General features: G+C 41.7%; 2 protein-coding genes across 3 annotated transcripts in view; both read right to left on the reverse strand.

The window, feature by feature from the left end:
- zgc:110329 (uncharacterized protein LOC550500 homolog) overlaps positions 1-3,951 on the reverse strand; it is a 331,911-nt gene extending 327,960 nt beyond the window's left edge. For both annotated transcript variants that reach the window (XM_068023414.1, XM_068023409.1), the window contains exons 1-2: positions 3,867-3,951; positions 2,508-2,565 (exon numbers count right to left, since the gene is read on the reverse strand). The gene's annotated coding sequence lies outside the window, so the exon portion shown is untranslated. The remainder of the gene's footprint in view (positions 1-2,507; positions 2,566-3,866) is intronic.
- Positions 3,952-4,770: 819 nt separating this feature from the next.
- The window catches only part of LOC137357151 (deleted in malignant brain tumors 1 protein-like), a 42,164-nt gene continuing 32,666 nt past the window's right edge, over positions 4,771-14,268 (reverse strand). Inside the window, exons 14-16 of the mRNA XM_068023251.1 lie at positions 11,152-11,253; positions 5,217-5,373; positions 4,771-4,995 (exon numbers count right to left, since the gene is read on the reverse strand). Coding sequence (XP_067879352.1) covers positions 4,992-4,995; positions 5,217-5,373; positions 11,152-11,253 — 263 coding nt within the window. The 3' untranslated portion in view covers positions 4,771-4,991. The remainder of the gene's footprint in view (positions 4,996-5,216; positions 5,374-11,151; positions 11,254-14,268) is intronic.

Below are 14,268 nucleotides of genomic sequence, written 5' to 3' on the forward strand. Positions count from 1 at the left end.
GACATTAACTACTTGTATTTAGTTAATGCCTTTATGTAGAAAAATGTATCAAAGTCTTTCACAGAGGGACAATAAAAATGGCTGTCTAACCAAAGCAGGTCTTAGATGGGGTCAGCAAAGTTTGCAATAGAGGTTGTTTACTATTATTCTCTGGGTGCCGACACTAATTTTAATGGAACGCATCACCACATCTCAGCAGCTTTATACAAGCGTGATTAATTCCCACAAGTTGTGTCATCCTTGAGGCTAACAATATTATTTTTAACCATTCTTGGGATGTGGGTGTCGTTGGGCAAGCCAACATTTATTGCCTACCACTAGATGCCCCTTGAGAAGGTGACAGTGAGCCTTCTTCTGAAACCGTGTGGAGAAACGGCTTCTACAGTTCTGTTAGGTAGAGAGCTGCAGGATTTTGACCCAGTAGCAAGGTTGCTTGTGGACAATTTTTAAATGTTGCACCTAAAAAATACAAACGATGCAAATCTCTCCATGTCATGATTTTGGAAGCGACAGATTTTTGTCAAAGGCGATGCACAGACTGTTGGTGTTTCTCCGTCTCAAAAGAATTTAAGTAGTTTTTTTTGGATACTTTTTTGACCTTGTTTCTTAGCTTTCCTATTTGTGGTTAAGATTTCCAACTGGCCCTCAGTGGAATTGTAATTTTGCAGCATTTGGGGGAAAGAGCAGGGGAGTGGAATTAATTGAATACAAGCACAATAGGCTGATGTCCCCTCTCTGTGCTTTTAAGATTTTATGATTCTAAATCTAGTGAAAGCGTAAGGAATGCATATGCCAAATATACTGGGAACGGGAAATAGCTTATTAGTTTGTAAAATATAATCTTAAATTCAAACTTTTCTATCTAATTTATTGGAATCAAATTGATTAATTTGTGTTAATTTATTGCTGATTTTTACTTCAGATTGCCTTGCTCTTGGTCCCTCAAAATGAGAAGTGGAACTGATAATAAAAGTGACTGGTTCGGTTTGCTACAGTTCAGTTAATTGCAGAATTTATTGATTAAAGGTGTTCACCCATCCTTAAATTCTAGCAGAATTGATAACTCGGTCTGAGAGATCAATGCCTGGCGGTCACTGCAATGCCACCAATGTGGTGTTGTACTGCCCTCTTGTGGCCTTCTTGAAGATCCGAGAAAGACAGACCCTTTTTGGAGTTAGTCACAGGTAAAATGTTCGTACAGAAAAAACCCATTACTCTTCATTGAGTTGTTTTGCCGCGATTATTCTGATGAGAAGATATGTTACCTGGGGAGAGATGCAACTTTACCTGGTTCCAAAAGATTTTCAAATTTGAAAAGATTTCCCTTATTCATGTGTTCTCAGTGCTGTGGAGCTGTGCTGTGATGAAATGTAACTCATTGCTGCCTCTTTGTGGACTGCATTTCGAGTGGAGTGACAGTGCTGTGTTTGACCTGTGCTATACAGCTGCACCACAGGAGTTTCACTGCTTCTTTAAAGAGGGTAGACTTTTGATTCCTTCAGATTTAATCCTGAAGATTCCATCGTGACCCATCAACACCACGCCCCCTTCCCCACCACCCCCAAACTCCCTCTCCCAGAACATTGTTATTTTCTGTTAAAATGCTTTGTTGTCACATAGCCAACACTAGAAAAGAAAGCCCATTGTCAATCTTGGGCTTGCCAACCAGGGAGCAATGAGACAGTAACGCTGTGATCAAATTGACCGCTTCAGACACTTGCTAGGGTGTCCTTCCAGCTTGCTGTGACATATTTAAATCTGTCACCTTTGTTACAAGTCCAGATTGTATAGGAGTGTGAATGTCACATTTATATAGAATCCTCCTTTTTGATTGTTTTGTACTGACCATGTTGTATATTCAGTTGAGGTTGCCAGGGAACAATCAGATCCAAAATCACATTCCACAACTCACACAGAAAGCAGCCATTACATTTCCAAACCAAAAAGATGAAAAAAAAATGAAACCAAAATCAGGTGAAATAATTCTTACTCAGTTAAAACTTGCAACCAAAAGTTTACCTGTGAGTTAACGCAACTCTAAATATTTTTCAAAAAACAAGTTCTAACAGAAATTCCAAATCGGCCGAATTGTTTCCAGGACAAACCTAGTAATGTATGAACAAGCGGAGTCAGAGGTTTCTGTTATTGAAGCCCACTTGGTTCCAATACTAAACTACCCTGTCCAAGAACTGATTTTATTTCAGGGGGTCTCAGATGTTCACTGTATTTGAACGCTTAAATTTCTTGCTCTTGGGCAGACACCAATAAAGTAAAAAATCAGGGCGTTTGACTTATTTTGAATACAATCTCAGATGATGAGTAGGTTACTGAGTATTGCCATTTCAAGAGGTGTGATCCTATGGTTTCTGAGACCGAGAAACAAACATCTCTCTCACTTCCTCCCTGTCTCTCGAGCTTTTGTAAACCTTTTTATACCCAATCACCATTCAGGAGCCAGGCTACAATGGTTTTGATCATTTTGTAAACAATAAGAATCCACTACCTACTTTAATAAATATAGGTGCTCGTTTGGTTGAAGTTTCCTCCCATGAAAGTTTCATTGTCCTATAATGGAGAAGAGAACAAGGGGTGTGAGTGAACATTCAAGAAGGTCCAGATAATAGTACTTTATGAAAACTAGGTATGTGAAACATTGTTAACGACATGTCAGAAAAATCCAGCAATGAGGATTTATCGAATAAGATTATTAATTTATCATTCATCAATCACCAGGATATTATTGGTTCAGAAGGAAACGGTCAATGAACTTATTTTACATTCTGAAGACTTTCAATAATGTTCTGGAGCTGCTGATTATATAGAGCAGGATGCTGGGCTCCCAAGGTTACTATGGATATTAAAGCCATTTAATTTCTGAGCAACTCTCAATCTGTTCATATTGTTTCCGAGCAACTGCATAACCATTTATACATAGCACTGACACGCCCAAAAGAAGAAAATTAAGGAGGATCCTTAATTCATAAATTGAATATACTGCTGAAATGTTCAATGAAATCTGCTTTCTCTGAATTTGAATATGGTACAGGTTATATTTTTACCATTTGTAACCTGTTTTGTGCTTTGTATATTGGTGTCTCTGGTCAATGGCTTTTACCCAATCATGATTTTATTATTATATGAGATCAAAATGAAATAAAACACACAATTCAATGTATTTAAAAGTCTATCAGGAGTTTCGATATGGCATTCCTTTGTATATCATGATGAACACCAGGCCAAAAGCATTGATAACTTTGGGACATTATGATTTAATTTCTTACATCAAAGTGCTGAATGATTTGAATGCGCATGGGAAGGTACATCAAGGACTTTGGGATAAGCTAGAGTGAAAATCGCACCAACATCTTTCAGCTGCAACGACGCGACAAACTGCATCAGCGTTATCTTGGGAGTTGTCCCCAAGGTTTTGTAGAAACTGTGCCCTCACCACTCTCTGTGTGTCTTTTGGACTGGAGCTTGGTAATCAGTACACTTCACATTTTCCACTCACCTTAAGGTGCACGAGGGACAAAAGGAGAGAAAGATATGTTGATGGGGTCAAATGAAGAGTAGTGGAGGATGCATGTGTGCAGCAGGGATCAGCTGGGCTGGATGACCAGTTTCAGTGGTGCAGGTAGGATGTCATGTTTTGTTCCTTCAGCCTTTGACCACAAGGGGGCTCTTAGTCACCATGAAAAGCCACCGGCAATAGGATTTGATGTAGATGTGTGGAAAAGCAATGTTACCACAGGCAACGGCTCTTATCGGCCTACACCTCCGCCACCCACCATTGTATGGATATTCTACTGAGTGCAGTAACTCTAGAATGGGAAAGGTGTTAGACGGAATCATTACAAGACACTTGCCTGTTCTGTGCAGCAGATAGTTTCTCTGAGCAAAGTCATTATCGACAACGCAGCCAGTAGCTGACGGCACATGCGCAGATGGCCTGGAGCGAGAGCGTTTTCCTGCGCCTGCGCCAGTTCGTTCTGGCGAGACGTAGACTGCGCGTGCGCATCATCATCTCGCTCAGGAGACCGTCTGCGCACGTGCGCATCTCGGAGCGCTCCGATGACGTCACAGGCCGCTGCGTTGTCAGGAGTGACTTCGGTAAAACCAATATTTTTTTTAATTTATAGCTGCAGCATTGAAACAGGCCCTTCGGCCCACCGAGTCTGTGCCGACCAACAACCACCCATTTATACTAACCCGACAGTAATCCCATATTCCCTACCAACACTAGGGGCAATTTATGATGGCCAATTTACCCATCACCTGCAAGTCTTTGGCTGTGGGAGGAAACCCACGCGGTCACAGGGAGAACTTGTGGTGTATCAATGAATTGGAATAGATTTAGTAACTGATTATAATAAATACATTGACACCGACAAAGGCACAAGTTCCAACTAAATATTAAATAAATGCATTTTCATTGTTAAACTCCACTTACGTTATCCATTTACATGAAGACACGAGCAGTCTCCACACATCTAGGATATGGCAGTAGACGGATCAGTTCGAATAAAATGGCGATGAAACAGACTACTATTTATTTGACCCACCTGGAGGTTCTAATCCTGATTCAATATGACATGAAAACAGTGAAGCAGTTACAAATTGAACTTCCTATAAACTTTTCATTCATAAACGCAAGTTCTGAACTTCTGTTCCAGAGTTAATACATCTATGCAGTGCATGACCGTATTAATATAGACCAAGAAATGATCTGAAATAAGTTCACTTTTTTAATTAAACGGAACAAAGACACTTTGAAGCAAAACATGGAGTCAACCTAAATCTAGTTATTTCAACACAAAATAAAATGGCGATTAATTAAAATAAAGTGAAGGTTATATCATGAACAAAAGCACATTCAGCATGCTCACACAGTTGGAAAAGTTCGTGGACATTTTCTCAGATTTAACACAGAATATTTCCCACTCGTCTGTGACACAACTCCTGACATTGCATCCTGGATTTGACACTGACATTTACCTGAAAAGAAAAACAAAGCCTTGAGAGAGAGGCCATTCAAACAATTCCAACCAGCAGACAACCAAATCAAATGGAGTCTTTTTCATTATTCAGAATGTATTACAGTATCACTAAGGGTTGACTACTCTTGGCCATGATCATACAGCAGAAACTACCCAGGACAGTACACTCTCAGCACTGCAGCACAAACAGTGGAACAAATAACGTAACATTACTCCTACCGGGTTGATGTAGATGTTAAATTTTGAGCCACACTGTCACAGCTGATCGCCAGTGGAATGTCCGGGGTTGTGAATGTGTCACAGTGACCATCCTCATTGTTACCAGGAGTGGAAAGGACCGGTAAATCTGGTTCACTGCGGGTCTGAGAGCTGCATGCTGTGGGGAGAAACAGATTATGGAGTCAAAATGGGACTGAAAGAATGACAACTTGTATTTATATAGCACCTTTAATGGAATAAAATGTTCCAAGCCTTCACAGGAGCGAAATTAAGAAGCAAAGTTTAAGGTGATATCGGGCAGATGGGCAAAAGCTTGGTCAAAGAGGTAAGTTTTAAAGCACGTCTTAAAGGAGGAAAGGGAGGTGGAGAGGTTTAGGGAAGGAATTCCAGAGTTAGGGCCTTGGCAACTGAAGTCAGGGCCACCAATGATGGAGCAATTAGAATCAAGAATGATCAAGAGGCTAGAATTAAAGGAGGGTTATAGGGTTGAAGAAGGTTAAAGAGATAGGGAAGCGTGAGGCCTTGGAGGGATTTGAAAACAAGGATGAGAATTTTAAAACTGGGCTGTTGCTCAACTGGGATTTAGTGTAGATCTGCGAGCACAGTGATGATGGGTGAAAAGATCTTGGTGAGAGTATGAACATGGACAGCAGAGCTTTGGATAACCTCAAGTTTACGGAGGATAGAATGTGGGTGGCCATCCACTGGTGCTTTTCAAAGGCATTAATGAGGATTGCAGCAGCAGAGGAGATGAGGCAGGGTGGAGTTGAGCAATGTTACAGAGCTGGAAATCGGTGATCTTAGAGATGGTGCAAATATGTGGTTAGAAGCTGATCTCTGGGTCCAATATGACACCAAGGTTATAAACAGTTGGACTCAGCCTCAGACAGCTGCCAGGGAGAGGGATGGAGCCAATAGCCAGGTAATGAAGTTTGTGGTGGGCATTGAAGACATCATTTTCAGTCTTCCTAATATTTAATTGGTGGAAATTTCTCCTCCTCCAGTACTGGATGTTGAACAAGCAGTCTGATAATTGCACGACAGTGGAGCAGCTGAGAGAGGTGGTGATGAGGTAAAGTTAGATGCCATCAGCATATGCGTGAGAACTGCCACATTGTTTTCAGATGATGTCCCTGAGGGGTAGCATGTAGATGAGAAATAGAAGGGAAACAATGATAGATTCTTGGAGGGTATTGGTGCAAGAGACGTCATTGCTGGTGATGATTAGATAGCGAACAATAGAACCAGATGAGAGTCGTCCCATCCAGCTGGGCAATGGTGGAGAAGAGTTGGAGGAGGATGGTGTGGTCAAGCATGTCAAAGGCTGTAGACAGGTCAAGAAGGATAAGGAAGGACAGTTTATCTTTGTCACAAAGCAGAGGATTTTATTTGTGGCTTTGATAAGTGCTGTTTTGGTACAGTGGCAGGTGTGGAAACTAAATTGGAGGGATTCAAAGATGGAGTTCCAGGAAGGATTTGGGAGGCAAAATCACATCCAAGGACTTTGGAGAGGAAAAGGATGTTGGAGATGGGGCAGAAGGTTGCTAGAACAGCGGGGTCAAGGGTGTTTTGGAGGACAGAGATGATGATGATGGCAGACTTAAAGGGAAGAGGGAGAGAACCTGACAAGAGAACATAGCATAAGAAATAGGTTCTGATGAAAGGTCACAGACCTGAAACATTAACTCTGTTTCTCTCTCCAGATGCTTCTGGACCTACAGAGTATTTCCAGCACTTTCTGTCTTATTACATAAGAAATAGATGCAGGCGTAGGCTATTCATCCCCTTGAGCCTGATCCACCATTTAATAATATCATAGCTAGTCTGATTATGACCTTAACTCCACAGTTCTGCCTGCTCCTCACAACTCTTGACTCCCTTGTAGATCAAAAATCTATCTAACTCAGCATTGAACATATTCAATGACCCAGCCTTCACCTCTCCCTGGGGAAGAGAATTCCGAAGATTAACAGCCCTTTGAGAGAAGAAATTCCTCCCCATCTCCGCCTTAAAAGGGAGACACCTTATTTTGAAACTGTGCCCCGTGGTTCTAGATTTTCCCACAAAGGGAAACACCTTTCACCATCTATCCTGTCAAGCCTCCTCAGAATTTTATATATTTCAATAAGATAGCTTTTCATTCTTCTAAACGCCAATGAGTATAGGCCCAACCTACTCAACTAATAGTCATAGGACAACCCCTTCAACCCAGGGATCAGCCTAGTGAACCTTCTCTGAATTGCTTCCAACACAAGCATATTTCTCCTTCAGTAAGGAGAGCAAAAATGTATGCAGTACTTTAGGTGCCATCTCACCAAAGCCCAGTACAGTTACAGCAAGACTTCTCTACTTTGATACTCCATCCCTCTTACAATAAATGTCAACATTCTATTTACCTTCCAAATTACATGCTGTACCTCCATGCTAACTATTTGCGATTCATGAACAAGGACACCTAGATCTCTCCGTACCATAGCTTTTTGCAGCCTCTCTCTCCATGTAAACAATATTCTGCTTTTCTATTTTTCCTGCCAAAGTTGACAATCCCACATTTTTCCCACATTATACTCCATCTGCTAAATTTATGCCCACTCACAGAACCTATCTATATCTCTTTGCTGACACTTTCTGTCCTCCTCAAAACTTGCTTTCTCACCGATCTTTGTGTCATCTACAAATTTGGCAATAATACACTTGGTCACTTCATCCAAATCATTAATATAGATTGTAAATAGTTGAGGGACTTGTCAGCTTTTAGTCCCATTAGTTTTCCTAGTACTTTTTCTCTAGTGATAATGATTGCTTTAAGTTCCTCCCTCCCTATTACCTCTAAACATTCTGCTACTCTTGGACTGCATTTTGTGTCTTCTCCCATGAAAACAGATACAAAATACTTGTTCAATGTGTCTGCCATTTCCTTGTTTCCCATCATTAATTCCAGTCTCATCCTCGAAGGGATCAACATTTAATTTAGCTACTCTCTTTCTTTTGATATATTTGTAGAAACTATTACTGTCTGTTTTTACTTTTCTTACTAGTTTACTCACTTACTCTAATTTCTCCCTTTCGAATTTTTTGTCATCCTCTGCTGGTTTCTAAAATGTTCCCAATCTTCTGGCCTGCCACCAATCTTCGGAGCATTGTTTGCATTTTCTTTTAATTTTTTACCATCTTACTTCCTTAGATGGTGCATTCTTCTCATAGAGTCTTTCTTTCTCGATGGAATGTATCTTTCTTGAGAGTGATGAACCATCTCCTTATTTGTCTGCCGCTGCTTCGCTACTCTCTTACCTTTAAACATATTTTCCCAGTCCACTTTAGCCAACTCTGTCTTCATACCCATGTAATCACCTTTAATCAAGTTTAAGACACTAGTTTCAGACCCAACCCTCTCCCCCTCAAACTGAATGTGAAAGTCTACCATGTTATCATCATTCTTGTTCTTGCCTAGAGGATCATTTGCTATGGGGTCACTTATTAATCCTGTCTTATTCCACATCACCAGGTCTAAAATAGCCCGCTCCCAGGTTTGTTCCATTTACAATATCACCTGACATTAGGATCAGGAAGTGAATTTGGTGGCCAATGGTGTAATGGGAATAGTGTCAAGGGAGCAGGAGATTGCTCTCAGGCACAAGAGGAGCTTGGAAAGGGCGTAAAGGGAGATAGGAGAGATACTAGAGAATGATGCAAGTTGAGGGCTAGGGCAGAAGGGGAACTTTAACGAACATTTGGTCCAGTGGGCTATGGGAAGAGAGGGAATTGGCCGAGGCAGCTGAGCAGATGGTCTCAATCTTAGTGACCACATCATCCATGAGCTAATCGCCCTTAATTTTGGAGATGAGGATGGAGGATACAGGGGAAATAAGTTTGAGAAGACAGTTTGCAGCAGAGAAAAGAAGCTAGAGGTTATCTTTGCAATACAGGATAATCTTGGAATAGTTGGCAGTTTTAGCAGATGAGAACAGGACCCGATAGTGTTTTCTGTGGTCCAGCCAGATCTGGTGGTGAATGGCTAAATCAGTTGTCTGCCATATCCCTCAAGTCTGCATCCCTTGGATTTAAGAATGCAGATGAGGTCCTTTCAAGGGGTAATGATCAGGGTGAGAGAAAGTAATGCATTTAATGAAATTGGAATCAGTTCAGGTCATATATATGTGTGTCAAAATGTGAAGGGGATGTCCTTTGTTGATCTGTGAATGGGAAAGAATGTTTTCTATTCCCAGCGACGTGCTGTGTTTTCTAACTGGGTGACAGCAGACAAGGTACATCTCATATCCAAGAATACAGATGCACAAACATACATATGAATGTGAAGCAGGAGTAGGCCACTTGGCCCCTTGAGCCTGCTCCACCATTCAACAAGATCATGGCTGATCTGATTGTAACCTCAACTCCACATTCCCACCTACCCCAATAACCTTTCACCCCCTTGTTTATCAAGAATCCATCTGCCTTAGAAATATTCAAAGACTTTGCTTCCACCACCTTTCGAGGAAGAGAGTTCTCAAGACTCACGGCCCTCTGAAAGAAAAAAAAATTCTCCTCATTTCTGTCTTAAATGGGCAACCCCTTATTTTCAAACAGTAACCCCTCGTTCTAGATTCTCCCACAAGGGGAAACATCCTTTCCACATCCACCCTGTCAAGACCCCTCAGAATCTTATGTTTCAATCAAGTCACCTCTTACTCTTCTGGACTCCAGCAGATACAAACCTGGCCTATCATACCTTTCCTCATAAGACAACCCACCCATTAGTCTAATAAACCTTCTCTGAACTTCTTCCAAAACATTTATATCCTTCCTTAAATAAGAAGATCAATACTGTACACAGTACTCCAGATGTTGTCTCACCAATGCCCTGTATAGCTGAAGCATAACCTCCCTATTTCGGTATTCAATTCTCCTCGCAATAAACAATAACTGTTAGCTTTTCGAATTACTTGCTGTATCTGCATACTAACCTTTTGCAATTCATGCACTAGGACACCCAGATCCCTTTGCATCTCAGAGCTCTGAAATCTCTCACCATTTAGACAATATGCTTCTTTTTTATTCTTCCTGCCAAAATGGACAATTTCACATTTTCCCACAATATATTCCATTTGCCAGGTCTTTGCCCACTCACTTAACCAATCTATACCCCTTTGTAGCCCCCTTATGTTCTCTTCACAAATTACTTTCCAACCTATCTTTGTGTCATCAGCAAATATAGCAACCATACCTTCTGTCCCTTCATCCAAGTTAGCAGTGGTGGCAAGCAGATGCCATTAAGTGGCCATTATGGGCCTTAATTAGCCCAAGGGTGGCCAGGCCACCTGCCAGCTCCCCAGCCACTGATAGATATAATCTGGAGGTGGGTAGGTGATGGGCATGGTGTCTCTGCCAACCAACATGATTTTTCGCCCCCGCCCCCACCCCCACCTCCAAGATAACATAGGGAGGGTGCTTGGTGGAGTGGGGGTGGAGAACGCCAAATTCCTCACAGCAAACAACAAGAACTACAACAGCCAAAACTTCTGGTAGCTCGACACCAGGTCCTGTGTTCCCTCTCTGGGCAGTGTGAGATCCAATGAAACAGTAGATTTGTAGACCTCCTGGAGCTACTGTAAGTTCACATTTGTTACGTCCTTTATTTTATGTCTTTTCCATTAACGTGGCTACGCCTACTATTAAAAAGGCAACAGAACAGAGGGTACAAGGGATAACGCTCTGTTTCAAATCGATTGGATTTCTACAATCTCTTGAAATTAAAATCATTCTCCAGTACTACAGCTCCTTGGCAGTGTCATTTTCCGGAGTCTAAACTCTGATATCTTTTGCTGTTGTTAAAGATTCTGTAATCATTCCATTCATCTCCGATTGGAGTGGAATTCAAAACAGAACCAGTACACAGAGGGCTGGTGACTGTGGGAGTGTCAGAGATTTAACTCACCGAGAGTGGAGTGATCACCAGGGCCATCATCCAGCAACAAGTGACCACCCTGAGTGTCAAAGGGTCCAGTCTCAACATCATCATAATCAACCGGAACCGGACCTGGGAAGAAATAATGATTTTCACTGAAACCAAATGCGAACGTTGAGTGCTCAGAAACGATATTATTATAAGTGAAGCTACCCGGGTTTTGTTGAGAAAATGGATCAGTTGTGGTCTTCTGCTGCGGTGAGGTTAGAGGCAAGGAATGATTGGACCATGTGGTGTCGCGGTAGTTTATTGACACAGGGATTTCACTGAATCACCCACTCAAAGTGCACACACATTTCATATTTCACCACCCACAGAGCTGTGTGGGGAAATACAATGAGCTGATGGTTCATTCTGGGTGCGATTGGTATGATTTCGTTTCAAATCCAAGTATTTCTAGATTTTTTTGGAACTAAAATCACTCTCCAGTACTCCGGCTCCTTGGCAGTGTCATTTTACCGCGTTGATATCTTTAGTTGTTGGTTTTAGATGGTAGAGGACGTGACACCTGGAAAGGAGATGGTTGGAAGTGAAAATGTCCCCACCCTGAATACTGGAGGAGTTCCCTTCAGGATTTTCTGATCCAGGAGACGGGTCACCCAAACTGTGACTGCTGGAATATTTGATCAGATTGAGGGAGTCAATGGAATCAGAAACTGTGAAACACAAACATGGATGGTTCTTGGAGAGATTGATTAGGACGTCGGAGCAGAGAACATAATACCTTTATCTGTGACCATGTCCTGGAATTTGTTACCTGACACTATTCTGGGAGAACATTATCACAAGGATTGTAGTGGTTCAAGGGGAAGGTCCAGCAACACCTTTTCAGGACAACTAGACATGGACAATAAATGTTAGTCCTGTCCTCCAGCAGACACTGTCATACGCAGGACAGTCAAATGGTACAGGTAATATCTCAGATAGCAGAGCAGAGAAAATAATTTATGATATAATCCTTTACTACAGAGACAGTGTACCGCGTGTCCTGATCCAGAAACCCTTCCCCTGTTCCATCTCTTTTATTATCAGAGACATTGAAGCCGGAAGCAGTGACTGCAGAACATGGAATCTCTGGGCTACAGATGAGAAAAGAGCACAGGAGGATAATAACAGAACGTGTTTCTGTCAATTTTAACCAACAGATTGATCTTACCCCTTCAATCCTTTCCTATGAAGAGAAAAGAAAGATTTTACTGATTTGATAAATATTATTGACCTTTGTCCTCTATGGCAGCGAGGCCTGGACAACGTATGTCAGCCAAGAGCAATGTCTCAATTCATTCCATCTTCGCTGCCTCCGGAGAATACTTGGCATCAGGTGGCAGGACCGTATCTCCAACACAGAAGTCCTCGAGGTGGCCAACATCCCCAGCTTATACACACTACTGAGTCAGCGGCGCTTGAGATGGCTTGGCCGCATGGAAGATGGCAGGATCCCCAAAGACACATTGTACAGCGAGCTCGTCACTGGTATCAGACCCACCGACTGTCCATGTCTCCGCTTTAAAGACGTCTGCAAAAGTGACATGAAGTCCTGTGACATTGATCACAAGTCGTGGGAGTCAGTTACCAGTGATCGCCAGAGCTGGCGGGCAGCCATAAAGGCGGGGCTAAAGTGTGGCGAGTCGAAGAGACTTAGCAGTTGGCAGGAAAAAAGACAGAAGCGCAAGGGGAGAGCCAACTGTGTCACAGCCCTGACAACCAATTTTATCTGCAGCACCTGTGGAAGAGTCTGTCACTCTAGAATTGGCCTTTATAGCCACTCCAGGCGCTGCTCCACACACCACTGACCACCTCCAGGCGCTTACCCATTGTCTCGAGAGATAAGGAGGCCAAAGAAGAGAAGATTGACCTATTATTGCCAACACACAATTTGTAGATTAAAGTTAATTATTATATTCCAGGCTGTTAGAAAGGTCAGATTGAGTGTAGGAATCGCGAGGAATGCATTTTCGATAGGAAAGTGTTCCAGAATCAAGAATCTAGTCACCCAGAGAAACAAAATCTGGGACAATGCGGCTGTCACTCCATGGTGGAACAACTACTTCTGGTATTGTTTAAAGAGAATAAAACAAAATGCTGGTGACAGAAATCCCATGTTCAGCAAACAAAGAAAATAATTTAAAGGCAAGGGCACAATTATCAGATTGACGATCGCTTCAGCCGATTTATCACTTGGAGCGAATATTAGAATTATATAGAATAAAGAGCACAGAAACAGGCATTCGGCCCAAGCACTCCATGCTGACATTATGATCCACTCGAGCCTCCTCCCATCTTGTCTCATCTAACTCTATCAGCATGACCCTCTAATCCCATATGCTCATCTAGCTTTACGTTAAATATATCTATACTGTTATCCCAACTACTCCCTGTGACGGCGAGTTCCTCATTCTCACCACATTCTGGAGAAAGAGGTTTCTGCTGAATTCCCTGTTTGATGTCTTGGTAACTATGTTCTACTGATAGCCTAGAGTTTTCCACTTTCCCACAAGTGGAAATCGTCTATCTGCGTCTACTCCATCAAAACCTTTCATAATTTAAAAACCTCTGTTAGGTCACCCCTCAACCTCCTCCTATCTAGAAAAAAGACCCAGCCTGTAAAGCCTTTTTGGATCATTATAACCCCTTACCTCAGGTATCATTCGTGTAACTTTTTTCACCCTCTCCTGAGCTTCTATATCTTTTTGATAAAATGCTGACCAGAATGGATAAAACAGTACTCCAAGTGTGGACCAACCAAAGTTCAATAGAGGTTTAGTATAACTTCTTTACTTTTCAATTCCATCCCTTTATAACCTAAAGTTATGGTTTGCCTTTTGATAACTTTATAAATCTGCATTGATATTTGTATTAGTTGGTGTATTTGATCTCCCACGTCCCTTTGCTTAAATATCCTATTTACATCCTTATTCCAAGTAATATATAACGTCCAAGTTTTTGTACCAGGATGAAATTCCTCACAATTACTTATATTGAAATTTATTTACCAATTATATGCCCACTATGCAAGTTTATTAATGTCTTCTTGTAATTTGTTTCAGTCCTCCTCAGTATTGACTTTCCCTCCCCAAACACTTCACC

The sequence above is a fragment of the Heterodontus francisci genome, chromosome 47 (assembly GCF_036365525.1).
Source record: "Heterodontus francisci isolate sHetFra1 chromosome 47, sHetFra1.hap1, whole genome shotgun sequence".
Lineage (NCBI taxonomy): Eukaryota > Metazoa > Chordata > Chondrichthyes > Heterodontiformes > Heterodontidae > Heterodontus > Heterodontus francisci.